We start from the raw sequence: 20,563 nt of genomic DNA, 5'->3' as shown, positions 1-20,563 counted from the left end.
GCCAGCAGTCAACAGTTTGTATAAACTCCAGCCACATAAAGGCTATGTCTAGACTGCAGGCTTCTTTCGAAAGAGCCTCTTTCGAAAGATCGCGTCTAGACTGCAGGCGGATCTTTCGAAAGAGAAATCCGCTTTTTCGGAAGAGAGCACCCAGCGAGTCTGGATGCTCTCTTTCGAAGACGGCCTCTTTACATTGAGGTTTACCACCATCGAAAGAAAAGCCGCGTTCTTTCGAAATAATTTCGAAAGAACGCGGCTTGAGTCTGGACGCAGGGGAAGTTTTTTCGGGAAAAGGCTACTTTTCCCGAAAAATCCCCTGAGTCTGGACACGGCCAAACTGACATTATACTGTGGTTATCAACAATTAACTTAAATCTGTCACTTTTACAAAAAGGAAAATTGTTCTGATTTCTCCTGATCTATACAGGAAACACTTCTTCTCTGCCAAGTTTTGCATAAACAGAAAAGTTTTTAAAAAATATCATTCAACAGTGAAGATTTGAACTGAAAAGGAAAAATTTAAGCCAGAGCCCATTTTCAAGAAAAATCCTGTTTAAAAAATAAACGAGTAAAAGGAAACTAAAATGTTATAGAAAATATATCCCATAAAAACTAATTAAAAATTTGACTGATTGGGGAGGGAAGTTTCTAAATGTACTTTAGACTGAAAATCTAACTCTGGAGTTGCTGCTGGATTCTTCCACAGTTGGGGGGGAGGGGAGTCATTATTTTACCAGAACAATAAAAATGCTTTTCTGGCAGTTAAATTCCACCATAGCATTAGTTATGAATTTGAGTTCCTATTTGCATAGGGTTTGAGAGGCTTGCTAGATCACTTATGCAGCAGAGTACTTTGCTCGTATCTCTAGAATTGAGTTTAGCCATTTTGTACCAAATCAGATTTTTATCGTATGTCTGTTGCTACCAGTGAAATGTAGTTTTGGGTCTTCAGTAAAACATTATCTTGAAATTCCCATTATTTGATTGATAGTCTCTCTTAGAGCACTAAAGACTGCGTTATTCTTGTAGAATTTTGTTAAAAAGATTTAAGATGCTGTCTGATTTATAAACAATTAGGCTTACTTTGAGTTCTTGTTTTGCAATAAATGTTTGCATGGAGAAGAAACTTTTTATGAAGAATATGGGAGAAAATATTGCACCCTTTCAGCTAATTATTTGTTGTTGCTTCAGGATATGCGTTCCTCCTTTTCCAAGAAGAGAGCTCTGTTCAAGCACTGATTGATGCCTGTATTGAAGAAGATGGAAAGCTCTATCTATGTGTTTCCAGTCCTACTATCAAGGACAAGCCAGTAAGTAAACAGTAGATGGCCTCCAGGCTATATCTGCCATCTGTCTAAAGCTGCTCCTGAGATGATGATGGTGAAAATAATCAAAAGCAAACTACCGTTGGCAGAGTTCAACATCTGGGACAGCTGAATGATTTAAAAAACTGCAGTGTCTTGAATTAATAAAATTAAAACAGAGCAACTAGACACGTTCAGTTAATGAGGCTGTGACTAGCTGACAGTTCAGACTGATGAACATAATATAGTGAGACTTAAAGTAGCATGCAGTTTTCTTTTATTAAATAGGTTCAGATTCGTCCCTGGAACTTAAGCGATAGTGACTTTGTGATGGATGGTTCACAGCCACTTGATCCTCGAAAAACAATTTTTGTTGGAGGAGTCCCGAGGCCATTAAGAGCTGGTACGTATAAAACTGATATTGTAATCAGTGTTCCTGTAAACTGTGCACTTGTGCGGCCACTCAGAAGAAATTCAGATGCCACCTAGCTGACTAGCAGAGCACCCACAGCTAGATTTTGTGTTTCTATTGGTGGTACACATTTGTACTTATCTCAATGCACATAAAAATATTCTGCACATGGATGGAAAAGATTAGAAGGAACATTGGTTGTAATGTGGCAACTCTTAAAGAATTATGGTCAGTAATAAATTGAATCATACATCTTGTGTAAGTTTTATATACAAGAATATCTTGATGGCAGACTACTTGTGAAATATCTTTACTGTCCTGTAAGTTCTCTAGGGAGGATGACACTGCTCATCATTTGTCTACTTAAATCAAAACTTATCAAGGTCTTCATGGTTGTGTCCAAGTTAAAGCTATAGAAAATTCACTCCTATTACCTGGCAAAGTTTTAATGTAAGATGTGTCACTTACAGGTTGGTTTTGTTTAAAAAAAAAATGGGGGATGGAGAGTCCATGCTGATTACCATTGGTGCACTTCAACTTGCATGTAATTTTACTACTGCTGTTCCGGTCTTACTAGCATCCCATGACATTCTTCCAGTCCGTGGGTTGTATGAAAAAGAATCATTAAGTGTGCTAGAAATCCCAGCATCTATTAGAGAGACTACAGGAGTGTCACTCGTGATGCCAGAGCTTGTAATGTAGCTTAATTCCATTATAGAAAGAACAGCAATCAGAAAGAAAGACAGAAGGCATCCACTAGTCCAGCAGGAAATTGAGAGCCAGAAAACTGACAATCTAAGATCCTGGTGTAAAACATCTTCCATTTTTAATTATTGGACCTAGAATTTCCTGGATTCATGGAATTTTTCATTTGCAAAAAACTATCTTTAGCCATAATATAAACATTATGCTTTTTGTCACTGCAACAAAAATGTATTATATACCCTTTTGCTTCCAAATGGTTCCAATGGTGATTTTTTTCTTCAGTTCAGTCAAAATGCTTCCTGTTTCTTTGTTAAAATTCATTGTTTGAACATACAAACAATATTCTACTGCTTATCATAGTAATAGTATCTGCTGAAACTGAGCTTCTGTGACATTCATGTGATGACTATCTTGTCTTCACTAAATAGTGACATTTAGCTCACTTTTTTATTTTATTTGCAAACATATATTCATTTAAAATACACAGTACAACTGAACAGCACCATCAGCTGATAAAAATTAGCGTGAAGCTAAGTGCACCAACTATGTCCTAAATGTAAAGTTTCAGTAATACATAGGTTAAATCAGCTGCAGTAACTGAATGCTTTGTGAGAATATCTGGTTTCTAACATTTGAAATTTACTCTTATGAAAGTCTGTTTCTGCACACTAAGTCCAGATAAGCAGGCTTTGTATGTGGGGTTTAGAGGACAGAAACCCCAACTCCAAATGTAGGCAGGATATAGAGCATTTATACAGCCAAACAATAGTGGCCTGCTCCATCCCACACACAAGGAATTTGTAGGAATTTCACCTAGTTCATAGTCCACACATCCATCAGCCCCTGAGTCTGCCCAGAAATCCTTTCTTGCATTCCCTGAATAAACCCCCCTTGGAGTTCAGCTCCAGGACATAAAGGTGGCTGCAGTGACTGACTCATTGTTCTACTGAGTTTTGACTTTGGAAAGTCATTTGAGGGATGTAACTATTGTTCTGAAATAGTACACATGACACAATAAATTACTTATTTTTCTTTTCTATTAATTTTCAAATAATATATTTGACAGCATTTACATTGCTTATGTAAAATACTCCTGTATTCTTATGTTCCTTCATAGTTGAATTGGCTATGATAATGGATCGTCTGTATGGTGGAGTTTGTTATGCAGGAATTGATACTGACCCTGAGCTGAAATACCCCAAAGGTGCTGGGCGTGTTGCATTTTCCAATCAGCAGAGTTACATTGCTGCCATTAGTGCTCGATTTGTTCAACTTCAGCATGGCGATATCGATAAACGAGTAAGTTGTACAGAATTAATTGTTTACAACATTTATTGCATGTCTCTGCAAATGAGTGGCTAGCTATAAAACACACCACAGAATTCATTGATGTTGCATTTGGCTTGGCTTTGATACTAACTCTTTAGTTTCATTTATTTTAATAGTCATATAACTCCTGGAGTTCTAGGTATTAAAACCTTACTGTGCAATATAAATTCAACAAAGCAACAGTTTGTTCCTGTGATTTATTATATGCCATATATTATTCCTCATCTAGTGACAGCCCCTTTTGATATCAACAGCAAATGGCTTAAAATATTCTTAGTTTTTATTCCTATTATCCTAAGTAAAACAGTACAGAAATGGAATTGTCTACTATTCTGATCCTTATATGCAGAGGCTCCTTAGGTTGAATTTTCAGAGCAGCTTAGTATATGCAGTGTCCCTTGCTTATAAATGTTCAAAATTTGTAAAAAAAAAAAAATATGTCCCAGTGAGCCTCAAGCTGATCACTCAAAATCAGATATTGCTAGCTTGTAAAATCACAGAAAGAGCTTTTTAAACCTGCACCAATGAAGTGCTGTCTTTCCAAGTGTACAAATGGACGGTTCCAGTGTATCCACTGCTGCTCATAGCTTCCCAAAGCAAAAATCCAATTTACACTGATAAGATAGTCGGTTTCACTACTGCTATTTAGAAACATGTGGCTAACAAGGAACTGATATAGATTATTTCAGTTTAAATACAGTATGTTTCTGCTTTGGAAAACTATTGGAGGTGGCAATTGTTGAAGTTTTATTATGGAGAGCATGTTCCCAAAAAGGAATCTGGTCAAGAAGAGGAAGTGGCAGTGGAAATTCCTTGTTCCTTATAGTGGGCCAAAGGCTTGGAGGAAAATAGTACTTCTCATCAGACCCTCCTGGCTGTTGTGGAGAGAGGAAATGCCTTATCTCCATGAGCAAATCGAGAAGATTGAGGAATAGATTCACTTTTTTCATTTGCATATTACGTAGAGAATGAAATAGAAGTTGAAGCCCTCAGGTAGGAGCTGTGACAGAATCCTGTTTCCCAACAATTTTATGTGTGGAGTGAGAGAGTGGACTACACTTTTCACTTAAAAATTAATGTTATTGGTCGGACCTTTCCTGCTCATGTTTTGCATCAGTAGTCCTTTGGCTAATAGGTGTTTGTATGAGGAAAAAGATTACTTTGTAGTTATGGTTCTGGGTTCAGACTCTAGAATCCAGGGTTCAATTTCTGCTCTGCCTCAGATATCCTTTGTGACCTCATACAAGTCACTCATTCTGTCTCAGTTCCCGTATAAATCTGCACCACTGAAAGTGCTGTCTTTCCAAGTTAGCAAATGAATGGTTCCAGCGTGTCCATTGCTGCTCATAGCTATATGTGAAATGGGAATAATAGTAGTTCTCTATCCCACAAGGGTATTGCGAGCACAAATACATTAATAATTACGAAGGACTCTGATATTATGGTGATGCTGACCATGTAGATAGAAAATTTATCAAAACAGGGATAAATAAGTCATTTAACTTTTCTAAAAGAACATTGGAGGGATATTGTCAGATTATGAATCCTGTTTAAACATTCCTTACCTGTGTTACTGGGAAATTGAAAAAGGTTTATCAGAATAGCTCTGCCGGATCAGACTGATGGTCAGTCTAGTCCAGTATCTGGTTTCCAATAATGCTAAATGCCTCAAAGGAAGGTGCAGGGAATCCTACATGAGGCAGAAGTGATTATAATCTACCCTGTGAAGTTCTCTTCCTGCTCCCTAATAGAGACAATTGTAAGCACTAAATTGAGAGTGTATGTGTTCCAAAACCCTGGGCTTGTGTTAACTGGTATAACTTTGGATAGTCTTGTTAGCCATGTAAACGTCCATCTTAGCTTCAGTGGCATACTGTGGTTGTCCAGTTCTACAGTTGAAATACTTTTTCCACTTACGGTGTAATTCCTCTTGCTAATCTTGAATTTGCATCTTTTTGGTATCATTGAGTATCACTCAGTTCTTGTGTTCTGAGAACCAAAGCACCAAACTATCATTCCTGTATTATGTCTTTCATAAACTTTCATTCCTTGAGCTCCTTCAGAACTCTTGGATGTATACCATACTGACATAACAACTTGCTGCATTTCAGATTATCCACTTGTTTCAGCACTTCTCAATGTCTGATAATATCTTATCTTTATTTCCAGAAAAAGAGGAGTTCTAGGATAGTCACATTCCTAACATCATCTGAGGTGAAGACTGATGCAGAGAAATTATTTAGCTTGTCAGCAATGTTCTTATCTTCTTTTAATTGCCTCCTTTGTCCCTGAGCTACTCAGAAGGCACGCTGATTTGTGTGCAGGCTTTATGAGTCTGATATACTTGAATGATTTCTTGTTTGTTTTTATACTTACCTCTATTTCCCCTTCAAAATCTTTTAGTTCTCCTAAATTCAATCTTACATATTACTTACTATGATTTATTCTATAAATAATTGAACCTTGAATTTCCCTGCTAAACTGTTATCTTTGGGTTTGCATTTTGCTGTTCTGGATCCCTGAGAATAGATTAGTAAATTCCAGTTTTATTTCCTAGTCATTTTCATTTTCAGATTGTTGTTGTGCTAAACTTTTTTCTGTAGTAGAACATATTTAATGAGATTTGTATTAGAACACATAATTAGATTTTCTGTATTAGAACACATAATTAGATTTTGGGAGACCTTAAATAAGGGTCTAATCTTTCAGATGCCTCTTTCAAATGGAACGGATTAAGTAATATAGTTGCTTTGAATTTGATAAATCTGTTTATCCTTCCCACACAGCTACTGTATAATAATTTACATTGAAATGCTACGTTTGTATAGTAAATCATGATACTAGTGATGGTCATGTTGATCTGTAGTCAGAGACAACTTCTCAATTTTCTAAAGGAAAACAACATTCTAGAGCTATCAAATTTTGTACATAGCTAAGCTATGAAATAGTGTGTGTACATAGCTAAGCTATGAAATCTTGCTGATTCTACTGTTTGTTACTCAGTTGATCCATCATTCCCGATGTTACATTCACATTTTGTTTGTACATTCCCCTGCATAATGGGATCCCAATCTTGTTTGGGGCTTTTGTATTGTGCTTTCATCCAAATACTGCTATGTAGAAAAGAAGACTATTATAGATACATAAAGGGTCTTAAACCTCATACTTTTGGACAGATGCACATGTACACAGTTTTCTGAAGCTAATAAAATATAGTGTGAAAACTGCATAATACTGATTCACAGTTTCTGAAAGATTTGAAATGCTTCTGTTTTAAATAAATAATACACTGCCACTGAAGTTCAGGAAGTTTCTGGACCATAAGATGTCAAAAGGCAAAGCTGGATATGAGTCAACAGTGTGCCCTTGTAACAAAGAAGGCTAATAGTACATTAGGAGGAGCATTGCCAGCAGATCTAGAGAAGTGATTATTCCCCTTTATTCAGCACTGGTGAGGCCACATCTGGAGTATTGCATCCAGTTCTGGGCCCCCCACTACAGAAAGGATGTGGACGCATTGATGAGGGTCCAGCAGAGGGCAACCAAAAGGATTGGCTGGGATGATTTAGTTGGGATTGGTCCTGCTTTGGGCAGTGGGCTCAACTTGATGACCTCCTGAGGTCTCTTCCAGCTTTATGATTCTAAAGAACTTAATGCCTTTGTTTTAAATTCGGTATCAGAGATAGCAAACTTTGCCTATTTGTTTGCATTATTAGCAACTGGGTAATTATGGTTGTTGGGCTGTTGTTAATTTCTGACATTAAATTAACATAAGAAATCCCGTTTGATAACACTAAGGTTCTTGTAGCTGTTAAATATTTCAAATATATAAATTCTCCATGTTGACACTTAGATTAGTTTTTCCACTGTAAATATTGTAAATGAAAGTATAATCAAGTAGTTTACACTAATTCATTAAACTGGGAAGCAGAAATCTCCTGAGGATTTCATTTTTTAAAAAATTCTTATTAAAAATGAAAGAATTTCTGGTGGCCCAATTCATAACTGTCTAGAGCAGATCATCATATGTTGACAGCATCTTGTTCATTGGGTATATATTTGAAGGAAACTTGCATGCAATTTTAAAGGGGAACTTTTTCTCTCTTTCTCCTTTTATCTTTCTGCTACTAGACAATTTAGCTTATGAAGGTCACTTGCAGGAGCATAGAGATAGCTATATAGGATCAAACCAGTGGGCCATTTAGTCTGGTATCCTGCCAGGTATTCTGCCAGCAACAGAAGCTACCAAGAAGGGTGCCAGAAATCTGATGTGGATGCAATTATGGAATAAGTGGCACATAAAGGAAATATTATCTAATCCCTGTCAATTAGATGTTGACTTGTGTGTTGAAGCATGAGGAGTTTTATATCCCTTTTGACTTCAAACAAAAGTCTTCTTTAATAAATGTAACTCAGACTAAATATTGATGGAAACAAGGTTGTGTAGATGTAATCCAGGGGCAGAATTGGGCCACAATTCCCGTAACGCTCCTGAACAGGCAAACCCCTATGTTTTTGCTGAGTTCTATTAAAAGTAATGGCTCTGTGCACCACTTTGAGAGAAAGATTGCAACTTTAGGCAACAAATCTTATATGTAGTGTCGATACATGAGCCAAAAAAAATACAGCTTGACATTAAGATCCCATCATGAGTTTGCAAGGATTGTAGTTAAAAGAAAAATCCTTGTAAATATATAGCAAATAAACTTAATTTGAGATACTGAGAATCATATAATACTAGAACTGGAAGGGATCATAGAATTATAGAGCTGGAAAATACCTCAGAAGGTCATCAAGTCCAGCCCCTTGCTCTAGGTAGGACCAATCTCAACTAAATCAACCCAGACTTAGGTCATATGCTCCATCCCCTAATCATTTTGGTTGCCCTCCACTGGACCCTCTTCAATGCGTCCACATCCTTTTTGTAGTGGGGAGCCCACAACTGGACACAATACTCTGGATGTGGCCTCCCCAGAGCTGAATAAAGGAGAATAATGACATCTCTGGATCTGTTGGCAATGCTCCTCTTAATGCAATCTAATATGCCATTAGCCTTCTTGGCTGCAAGGGCACACTGTTGACTCATATCCAGCTTCTCATCCACTGTAACGCCCAGGTCCTTTTCTGCAGAACTACTACTTAGCTGGTTGGTCCCCAGCCTGCAACAGTGCTTGGGATTCTTCCGTCCCAAGTGCAGAACTCTGTACTTGTCCTTGTTGAACCTCATCAGATTTCTTGTGGCCCAATCCTCCAATTTGTCTAAGTCACTCTGGACCCTATCTCTGCCCTCAAGCGTATCTAACCTCCCCCCCCCCCCCCCCCCAGCTTAGTGTCATCTGCAAACTTGCTGAGGGTGCAATCCATCTCCTCATCCAGGTCATTAATAAAGATATTGAACAAAACCAGTCCTAGACCCGAACCTTGGGGCACTCCACTAGAAACCGACTGCCATCGAGCCGTAGATCATTACCCACTGGGCCTAGCCTTCTAGCCAGCTTTCTATCCATCTTACCGTCCATTTATCCCGTCCATATTCCCTTAACTTGCTGGCAAGAATATTGTGGGAGACCGTATCAAAAGCCTTTCTAAAGTCAAGGTATATCACATCCACTGACTTTCCCATGCCCACCGAGCCAGTTACCTCATCATAGAAGCTAATCAGATTGGTCAGACATGACTTGCCCTTTGTGAATCCATGCTGACTATTCCTAATCACGTTCCTCTCTTCCAAGTGCCTCAAAATGGATTTCTTAAGGATCCCTTCCATGATTTTTCTAGGAACCGAGGTAAGACTGACTGGCCTATAGTTCCCTGGATCGTCCTTCTTCCCTTTTTTGAAGATGGGCACTACATTTGCCTTTTTCCAATCATCTGGGATCTCTCCCAATCTCCACGACTTTTCAAAGATAATAGCCAAAGGTTCCTCAATGACATTTTCCAACTCCCTCAGATGCATTAAGTCCGTACCCATGGATTTGTGTACGTTTAGCTTTTCTAAATAGTTCCTAACCTGTTCTTTACCCACCAAAGGCTGTCCATCTTCATCCCATCTTGCGTCACTTAGCGCATTCATCCGGAGGCCAACCCTGTCCGTGAATATAGAGGCAAAAAAAGCATTGGGTACTTCAGCTTTCCTCACATCATCTGTCACTAGGTTATTAAAACCTAGTGATTTCAAGAGGTCATCAAGTCCAGTCTCCTGCCCTGATGGCAGGACCCTGGTAGATATCGGTCTAACCTGCTTTTAAATATCTCCAGTTATAGAGTCTACAACCCCTCCTCAGCAATTTATTCCATTGTTTAACCACCCTGACAGTTAGGAAATGTTCTTAATGTCCAACCTATACCTCCCATGCAGCAATTTAGGCCCATTGCTTCTTGTCCTACCGTCAGATCAAAGAAAACAATTTCTCTCCCTCCTTGTAACACCCTTTTAGATACTTGAAAACTATCATGCCCCCTCTGTCTTCTCTTTTCTAAACTAAACAAGCCCAGTTCTTCCCTCATAGGTCATGTTCTCTAGACCTTTAATCCTTCTCCTTGGTCTTCTCTGGACCTTCTCCAATTTCTCCACATCTTTCTTGAAATGTGGTGCCCAGAACTGGACACAATACTCCAACTGAGGGCTAATCAATGCAAAGTAGAGCGGAAGATTCACTTCTCGTGTCTTGCTCACAACACTTCTGTTAATGTATCCCAGAATCGTATTTGCTTTCTTTGCAAGTGTCACGTTGTTCACTCGTATTTAGTTTGTGGTCCATTATGACCCTTAGATGCCTTTCTGCAGTACTCCTTTCTTAGATAGTCACTTCCCATCCTGTATGTGTGTAACAGGTTGTTCCTTCCTAAGTGGAGTACTTTGCATTTGTGCTTCTTAAACCTCATCCTATTTACCTCAGACCATTTCTCCAGTTTGTCCAGATCATTTTGCATCATGACTTTATCCTCCAAAGCACTTGCAACCTCTGCCAGCTTGGTATCATCTGCAAATGTATAAGCATGCTCTCTATGCCAACATCTAAATCATTGATGAAGATATTGAACAGAACTGGACCCCTGTGGGACCCCACTTGTTATGCCTTTGCTGCATGACTGCGAACCATTAATAACTACTCTCTAAAAACGGTTATTCAGCCAGTTATGCACCCACCATATAGTAGCCCCATCTAGGCTGTATTTCCCTAGTTTACTGATAAGAAGGTCATGCAAAACCGTATCAAATGCATTACTAAAGTCTAGGTATACCACGTCCACTGCTTCCCCCTTATCCACAAGACTTGTTATCCTATCCAGATTGGTTTGACATGATTTGTTCTTTACAAATCCATGCTGGCTGTTACCTGTCATGGTATTATCTTTCATTGTTTGTAGATGAATTCCTTAATTACTCCCTCTATTATCTTTCCTGGCACAGAAGTTAAGCTGCCTGAGCTGAAGTTTCCTGGGTGGTTATTTCCCTTTTTATAGATGGGCACTAGATTTTCCCCTTTCCAGTCCTCTGGAATCTCTCCTGACTTCAATGACTTTTCAAAGATGATTGCTAATGGCTGAGATACCTCCTCTTTCAGAACTTTTGAGTATTCTAGAATGCATTTCATCAGGCCTTGGTGACTTGAAGACATTTGACTTTTCTAAGTAATTTTTAACTTGTTCTTTTTTGTTTTAACTTCTAAATCTACCACATTTCCACTAGCACTCACTCCATGAGGCATTCAGTGACCATCAATCTTCCCAGTGAAGATTGATTAAGCACCTCTGCTATTTCCAAGTTTCCTGTTGTTGAGACAAAAATAATGCTCCTTAAAATGCCATTTTTACAGATTAGTTTTTCAAAATAGGATGTAAGTTTTTGCCCAATTCAATAAAATTTTGTTGAGCAAAATATTTTCAGTTCTACATTTACTGTTTCCAAATTGACAGGAGTATAAAACTCCTTGAGGATGACTATTATATTTGGTCATTTATTAATGCTTTTCTTATCCAATTCTTTCTGTAGTTAATGTTTTCTTAAGACATTGAGTAATAGTTCTTCTTCGAGTAGTGTCCCCATGGGTGTGCCACTGTAGGTGTTGGACTTGTCTCAGTGCTGCAGATCGGAGATTTGTCATCAGTGGAGTGCCGGACCGTGTGTGTGTGCCTGGCACCTCGTGCTGTTTGTGCCGTTTCTGAGCACGTGGTCCGGCTTCCACCAATTCTTCCTAACGGTCCTCAGTCACAGATGGAGTGAGCTCCTGCTAGTCATATCCTGACAGGAATTGAAAAGAAAGTTTGTTAATAGTTCATAATTCTTTAGGTAGTTGTAGTAGTTTATAGTTCCATTTAGTAGTGGTAATGTTAGTTTCATTTTAAAAACAAACACACAAGAAAAGAACGAGAAGACACGAAGAGCAATAGCTCCAATTTAAGTATACCAGGATCTCCCGGGTTTAAGAAGTGTGGCACATGCCGGGAGCCTATGCCCTCTTCAGACAGACACTCCCGCTGCACTAGGTGCCTTGGTGAGGGGCATATTCCTCAAAAATGCCCTCACTGCTCTAAGCTCACAGCAAGAGCTAGGCGAGACAGGGAGATGAGACTGAAAATGCTCTTGTTCAACAAGGCATTACAGCCGACTCAGATCGATTCTTCCCAACCCGACTCGGAATCCCCTGGAGCCAACGGGCCAGGCCTCCTCACCGAAGTCTGCCCATACGAAAAAGAGGCCCTCCCCATCCCACTCACTGCCACCAATGCAGGTTAGTACGGGAGACAAACCAGGCCCCTCGGGCACAGCCCCATCTGCTGCCCCGACAAACAGAAAGTGTGCCGAAGTACGTCAGCACCGAGTTCATCCCTACAAAGGAAGATGGCAGCAGTGATTTTTACAGCGCTGAGATCTGATTCGGCACTGGCAACACAACCCGCGCCGCTGGCACTGCTGACAGGCAAGCCAACAGCACCACCTCCTGCAGCCCCGAAGGCACTGGCACATCGGATGGCACTGCAGACGGCAATGGCACTGATAACAAGTACAGCCACATCACCGCAGGAACGCTCCCCGGTACCGGCTAAGGCACGCCAGAAGTCTCAGGGAGTGCTCACTCCTTTGCCGAGCCCAGATCATATTTCTTTCTTGCTAGAGCCGCCTTAACCCTCATCAGTTCTCTTGGTTCATTCCAGAGATATGCCAAGATACCACTCTGCGAAATCACATCATTATCCATTGGCACGTATTCCCTGTCTCTGATGTATTACTTTCGGCACCGACATTCACCATTGTCCCCGGTGCATTCAGGGAGAAAATCGCATTCACCCAGATCACCCACACTCTTGGCTTACTCCTGATACCATGATACACGCAGGAGTAGATACTCCCCCAGATACTCTCCAGCATTCACATGCCACTCTGACAAGCACTATGGTCACAGCTATTCTGACCAGCGTCACTCCTATTCTCTGGAACACATTCGACAAAGGTCACCGTGCTGCCACTAGACACATTTCAGGGCCGACAAGACCCCTTCTGGCACCAGACCTCCAACTCCTACCGAGAACAAGCCTGTGGCCCCCCAACATTCGGAACCCGAGGAGGGTTGTTTTGTCTGACCAGGAGCAACCACGAGGAGTTTCTCGTACAGACCCATCCTCGTCCTCTCCCGATGATACAGTGTTTCTGGGGGATTCATCACCTACAGATGATGTCCACCAATTCCAGGACCTATTCAAATGAGTTGCTGATAGCCAAGTGCAGCTCACGGAGGTCCAGCAGAAACAACATCATTTGCTAAAAAGTTTACAGCCTTTCCAAAAGCCTAAGGTCACACTGCCAAAGAAGAAAAGACAGCAGGCAGTGGGTTCAAACTACAATATAGTAGATTTAGGAAGTTTTTCCTAACATTTAACCTAACCATCTGTCTTGGATGGTTTAGCAACAACAAATCCTGTATCTTGGCAGAGGATTAGAGTCCTTTGCAGTGCCTTCTAACTGTGTGGTTCTATGAAGTGATGTGATATATGATAATAGAGATGGTGGCAGTGAAATACTTTAATGAAACAAATTAAAAGCTAAAGTTCAATTGATGTTGGCGTGTGCTACAGTTTCCTAAGAAGTGAGGGCAGAGAACAACAAATACACATAGATCAACAGTATTTAGCATTCAGCATGGCTGTACTTGGGTGTAGCGTACAACCACAAGATTTCAATGTCAAACATCACTTGAATATAACTAAAATTAATCATGACTCAACATAAAAGTTTCTAAATTAAGAACACGAGACAATTATGGGGAGACTTAACTAAATAACAAATAACTTGTTTGGGTTTTTTATCTCCAGGTATTTGCTTTTCAAATTTCATTTGATTCCTCTTAATTATCTTCTGACATAGTATCTGATGTAGTATTTGGTCTTTCATTGATGTTGGTTTTTTCTGTTTTCTGAAAGCTATCTGTAATTTAAGTAACCTCTTGAAACATGCCATTTAGATATGGTAATTTGCCTCCTGGTTTCCTGCTTTCCTTGTAGTTTAAAATTGTGCATGTTCTTGAGTCTCTTTTTTTAAGTAATATCTGTGCCACATTTTAGGATTGTAACCTTTTTAGCTTCAGGGTCTTTATGAAGTCCCCCTTTTCAACTTTTAGTACCTTTCTCCCCACAGTTATGTTGTATTTAATTTTATTGTATGTACTGTTTAGTAGTAATTCAACTGTAGATGCTTCTTGGACCAAGTCCCGTGTGTTACTTCAGACTAAATTGGGATTAGATTATTTATTCAGTAGCCCTAGCAGTTCCATAAATTAGTTGTTTAAGATGTTGATAAATTTTCTTCTTGTTCCACTGAGAAATTTGACAAGTTCATATGAAGGGAATTTAAGTCCTAATTAATATAATGTTGTTAGACTTTGTTGTGTCTTTGATCTGTCTGTGTTCTGAACTCAGTTTCCTTCTTCTGATCTGTAGTAACACAGACCTGCTTTGTATTCTTATAATGGAGTGAGTCCTTACTGTTCAGAAGTTATATTTGAATAGAATCTATGAAATATTTTAGATGTGGCATTCCTCTCCCATTCCTGCTTCTAATATGTATTTATGATTTATACCCAGGAATTACAGTATCCCAGTTTCATTTTGTTGTTTGTATTTATCCATGTTTCTGTAATATCTGTTATGTCATGATCATTTTCCATGGGCAAACACTCTAGTTCACATAATTGTGCTCTTCATCTTCTTGCACATCTATAGTTTTGGGTTACATGCCTATTTTTATTTAACTCCTTAATCTAACACCATGTTGATTTTAACAGAAATTACCTCTTTGGTTACCTCGTGACTTCTACCTGACCCAGGTCAGCTGTTTCTGTCCTTTGCTTGATACAGAGATGCCTTTTTGTTTTCCTTAAGCCTTCTCCCCACCCCAGCTCTACTTTGATCAATTCCCCCAATCCCTCATTTTATGTGCCAGCAGTCTGATTTCCCTTTAGTTAAAGGGAAACCCATCCTTTCTCTATAGACTCTCCTTTTCCTAAAATGCTCCTCAGTTCCTAATAAAGGTAAAGCCTTTCTCTTTATATCATCTTCTCATCCATGCATTAGACCCTGAAGTTTTCTCCCTGCTTAGCTGGCTCTGCATGTGGAACTAGAAGTATTTAATGGAATGTTAAAGTGTTCTAATAGTGATCTGGAACATGCTTCCTAGCCATCTAAATTTATCTTACAGATCTTTACTCCTACACTATCCTACATCATTGATATCAATATTTATTATGATCACAGGCTTCTGCTGAGTTCTAGTAAGAAGTCTCTCTAGATGTTTCATGAGATTATATTTTCCTACCACCTATGTTGTTTCCCCAACATGAAATTTGGAGAATCAGGGAAGTCCATTCTGAGAGACTGAACTATGCAATGAAGTTCTACTTTTCTCAACACAGTTTACTTTCTCTCTCCCTCTCCCACTTTATTTTTGTAATTCTGGCCCAAAGATGGTCTGTTGGTCTCTCTCCAGGGTATGGGCTGCCTTTACTGGGTGTATACATATACTATACTTGTTGTACATTCTTTGTTTTTGCACATTAACCAATTTTGTACATCAAGCATGTCAAATAGGCCTCTGGCGGGTCACATGCAGCCCAATCGAAATTTTTTACAGCCCCGCCACTACATTTTTATAGAAGAATAAAGTGCGGCCGACCCCCTGGTCGCTTGGAGCACATGGCCGAGTGCAGATCACAGCCAGCCAACTGGCCGCTCTGCGCACGGCACCACAGTGACTGTTCACAGTTGGCTGGGCCACTCGGCACTCCAGCCACTGCTTATGGCCAGCCTTGCCGCTCTGCACTCGAGCACGTGCTCATTGCCAGCCAGGTCGCTCTGTGCTGGGCACTCTAGCAGTGCTCTCAGCTGGCCAGACCACTCTGTGTTCGGTGCTCCAGCATGTGCAAATAGCCGACCAGGCTGCTCTTCTCTGGTTTCATGCGCCTTCTCACAGCTGGCCGCTATGCTCACACCGCCCAGGAACCTTAGGAAAAAATGTGTGGAGGCAGCTATGGGACACAGGCATTAGGTTGCAGGGTTTGGGAATGCCTGGCTTTGGAGGAGGGGGAGACATTAGATTGGGGAGGCCTGGGGGATGCCTGGCTCTGGGAGAGAGGGAGGCATTAGGTTAGTGGAACCTGGGAAGTGCCTGGCTCTGAGGGAGGAAGGAGGCATTAGGTTGGGGGTGCCTGGCTCTGGGGGAGGGAGGAGGCATTAGGTTAGAATGGAGGTGGGGCTCTGGCGGAGCGAAGGGGGATTGGGTTAGAACGGGGGTATTGGAGTGCCTGGCTCTGGGGGGAAGGAAGGATATTTTGTTAATATTTTGTTATTTATTTATTCCCAAATAAAACCACAAAATGGATATTAATTTTATATCAATACATGTTAATTTTTTGCAATTGCATGAATATTATATGTTTATGCAAAATCTCAAACTTACAAAGTATCTGAAATTTTCACAGAAGCCTGTTCTATTTGATTAACTATGGTCTATACTTGCTTTTATTTCAACAAAACAAGTTATGTATCGTATACAAAATTAAAAAGTACCTTGAATTTATATTTAAATTAAAAAATATTTTATATGGGCAAATAACAATTTTACACATCAAGTTATTGTATTATATTAAAACAAGACCTGAAAAATTATAAAATATACCTAAAACATAATCTATCATAATAAATAATTATGACTTTCCAATAGAAGTACATTTTCTTTGGTGGCCCTGAAAGCTATCAGTTTTCGTTTGTGTGGCCCTCAGTAGGCTTCGAGTTTGACATGCCTGTTGTACATCATAGTTACATGGGCTTGTCTTCTAATGTGATACTAGATTAACTTAAAACGAGCGGTCCCGTAGCACCTTGGGGACTAACAAAAATATAAATATAGTATCACGAGCTTTCATGGGCACAACCCACTTCTTCAGATGAGTGAAGCAAAGGAGACAGAAAACCCAAATTCAAAGCAGAAAATGGAGGAAGACGGGGAAAAAAACACTGTCAATTATAGTGCCCTTGCAAAAAGATTCTAATAGAGTGTGATGTAAGTGCCACATACTTAGCTTTTGATGTCACTTGGGTGTTGACTATAACAGCCCATCCAGTTGAGACAGTGTCAAATTTTCAGTCTCTCTCTGCATTTGGTTCCTAAAATTACTTGGTAAAAGAATGGCTACTTTTAAATCCATTAATGAGTGCCTAGGCAGCTAAAATGTGGCCCCACAGGTTTCTGTGTGTTACCATTTCAGATATCTGATTTATGTTCATTAATCTTTTGTTATGGAGACTGTCCAATTTGGCCAATATATATGGCAGAGGGGCATTGCTGGCTTTTGATCACATATATCACTGTTATGTGTGATCTTTCGTTAATTAGAAGGTGATTGTTTTAGTGTGATTTTTCCTAATTGAGTCATTTTTTTTTAAATTATCCAGTATTTTTTGTTTGTGGTTTTTTTAATCAAACTCATGTTAATAGGTGTGGAGGTGAGGAAAAGGAGGAAGAGAAAATGTACATGTTTTAAAAGAAATGTTCTCATATGCTATAAATTAATACTGTTTTATTGTTGAACTGAAACCACTGAAGGTTTAGGATCCTTTCAGTGTCTAAGGAGCTATTGACACACATTTTATGACAGCACTCTCCCTAGCAATAGATAATCAGAGATCCTTGAATTTTGATATTCAGTCCCCAAATATTTATTCTTATTAAAATGTAATTCATTTGTTGTTTTAAATTAGGGCTGTCAATTGACCTGCGTTAATGCCTGTGATTAACGCAGGACAGGATTAACGCATTAAAAAAATTAGCACGTTAATCATAAGTGTTAATGCTGTGCTGCCTCTTTGAAGTGCCGCTCTGGCACTTCAAAGGGGCAGCGCAAGCAGAGCCGGGGATCAGCTGGGGACAGCACTGCATGGAGCCCGGGGGCAGCTGGGGACTCCTCCTGACCCTGGGCTCCGCCTTGTGCTGCCCCTTGGAAATGCCTCCGTGGCGTTTCAAAAGGGCAGCGCTACATGGAACCCGGGGTCAGCTGGAAACTAACTTCGTGATTAATCGCGATTAAAATTTATAAACGCTTGACAGCCCTACTTGACAGCCCTACTTTAAATTGTAAAGATAACTATTGCATGAGGTACCTCTTCATATTAAAAGCTTTAATTTTAACTGGCATCGTTGCAACAAGTCACTTTGCTACAGAATGTAGAGCTTGCATTAAAATAGAGGTTAGTGCAGTGAGGTGTACTTCCTTTTTTTCCCCACTACATTCTTATGTACTGTAGACCACTCAGGAATGATAATCATTCATGGAACACTTTGAATAAGAAGACTTTTGATGTAAAACATTTGGGGATTAATTTTCAAGAGTTTGTATTGGATTACCCACATCAATTGAAATAACTCTAGCTAGCTTGCAACAGAAATACTCTTGCCTACTTATTAGATCACATCTTTTTTTAAAGGCAAGTGCTGATTAATGTTATGCATCAAAGTGGCTGTTTTTTGTCCACACTTCATCCAGTTTTCTCATAAGTTTGATACTTTTGAAATACTTTATTTATTCAAGTTGAAGATGTGGTCAATTCCTTTGTATTTTTTGTAAAGTTCTTTTTCCTCTTTGAACACAATCTGTTACAGTTCAGTTATACAGACAATGCAAATTAACCATTGGACACTTGCCACTTTTCCATTTTGACAGTCAGATGCATTTGGTAGTGAGGAAACTCTATTCAAGATAGGGGTGTCTGATAGTTTGGGAGTTGCAAAGGTGGATTTTTACACCCCTAGAAGTACACAGTATCAACAAGTAGTTGTGTACAGCTAAAATGGCTATAGAAGGATTTAGAAGACTATATCACCAAGGCTGGTAGCTAAACATTTGAAGCATCTTATTTCCAAGATGGCTGTTAATTTGCACACGTGATCTGTGCACAACAGTCATTCGTGTTCCTGAAACTGAATGAGAGCTATCTGGTAAGGTAGATACAAGTGTAACTCCTGTTTGCATACAAACTACATTGTTGCTTGATCAAATTGTGCATGCAAAATTGAGTGTACATAGTTAGTGTGTATACACTGCAGTTAAATACCCACAGCTGGAATCTGTCAACGGACTCAGGCTATTTAATTGCATTGTAGCTATTTGGGCTTAGGCTACAGTTTATGCTCTCAGATCCTCCCCACCAGTGATGTCCTAGAACCTAGGCTCCAGCCTGAGTCCGAATGTCTATAAAAGTTCCACAGTTAGTCAGCTAACATGGGCCAGCTTTGGGGAGAGAGTGGAAGGAGGATGAATTGTATTGTGGACATACCCTTAAAAGTCAGGTTCAGGTCCCTTTTGAACAATTAATGCTTTTCACAACCAGTGCTTCTGTATTAACCTAGATTAACTGGATACTCTCAAGCAATCTTTTGAAACAAACTTAGCATATGCTCCTTGAAGCGTGTTTTAAATCACTGAGCACATCATTTGATCACTACTAAATAGTTGAAAGTAACATGCATTATGTGAGTAAATTTGGTAAAGGCAACTTGAAGCAAAACAGCTTGTTAGAAATGTATGTGTAAAATTATTTACATAAATAAATCTCTTTGCCTCTTAATGAATGCTACTGAGCATTGTGAGTGACTAAGGCTTCTATGTCCCTCCCTCTTCCTCATCCTGATTTAATTTGCATTTCTCCAAGTAAGGATGAGACTTCAATCTGCATTTGTCTATAAATACATTTTTGTACCTCTGAGAAATCATGATCTAGTGATGTGTTCCTGTAGCATTAATGTTCACACACATTTTTTGTTGTGCAGCCATAAAACAAATTGAGAATACTTAACCTTCTGACAGTGTTCTGATGCAGAAATACAAGACATTAACAAGGATTGGTTGGTTTTGTTTTGTTTTTGTCCCAACAGGTGGAGGTAAAGCCATATGTGTTGGATGACCAGATGTGTGATGAATGCCAGGGTGCACGATGTGGTGGAAAGTTTGCTCCTTTCTTTTGTGCCAATGTCACTTGCCTGCAGTATTACTGTGAGTTTTGCTGGGCAAACATCCACTCTCGTGCAGGACGTGAATTCCATAAGCCATTGGTAAAGGAGGGGGCTGACCGCCCACGTCAGATCCACTTCCGCTGGAATTAAGCATGGTGAACCAGCGTCCACAAAAGAAAAGAAGGGTGCATGTGGCTTACTGTGTTTGAAGATACTGACATGCAGAAGAAATAAGTGCATTCTTCTGCTTTTCACCCCAGCTATCAATACATGCATCTTTATCAGCAGCCAAAACACTACAAGCCTCTTGTT

The 20,563-nt window shown here is 39.6% G+C and overlaps 1 protein-coding gene across 8 annotated transcripts in view; it reads left to right on the top strand.

Annotated features, from left to right (window-relative positions):
• The window catches only part of CPEB2 (cytoplasmic polyadenylation element binding protein 2), a 91,654-nt gene that overhangs the window by 67,548 nt on the left and 3,543 nt on the right, over positions 1–20,563 (top strand). For 7 of the 8 annotated variants that reach the window (XM_014580541.3, XM_014580544.3, XM_014580545.3 and 4 more), the window contains 4 exons: positions 1,192–1,310; positions 1,593–1,707; positions 3,539–3,720; positions 20,174–20,563. The exon at positions 20,174–20,563 is cut by the window's right edge and continues 3,543 nt beyond it. In XM_014580541.3, the coding sequence (XP_014436027.2) occupies positions 1,192–1,310; positions 1,593–1,707; positions 3,539–3,720; positions 20,174–20,401 (644 nt within the window). In that variant the 3' untranslated portion in view covers positions 20,402–20,563. Of the gene's footprint in view, positions 1–1,191; positions 1,311–1,592; positions 1,708–3,538; positions 3,721–5,919; positions 16,425–20,173 lie in introns of those variants that run through there. The other variant, XM_075930714.1, reaches the window with a different exon arrangement.

The sequence above is a fragment of the Pelodiscus sinensis genome, chromosome 5, assembly GCF_049634645.1.
Source record: "Pelodiscus sinensis isolate JC-2024 chromosome 5, ASM4963464v1, whole genome shotgun sequence".
In the NCBI taxonomy this organism is placed as follows: Eukaryota; Metazoa; Chordata; order Testudines; family Trionychidae; genus Pelodiscus; species Pelodiscus sinensis.
This window is presented reverse-complemented; position numbering and strand designations above follow the sequence as displayed.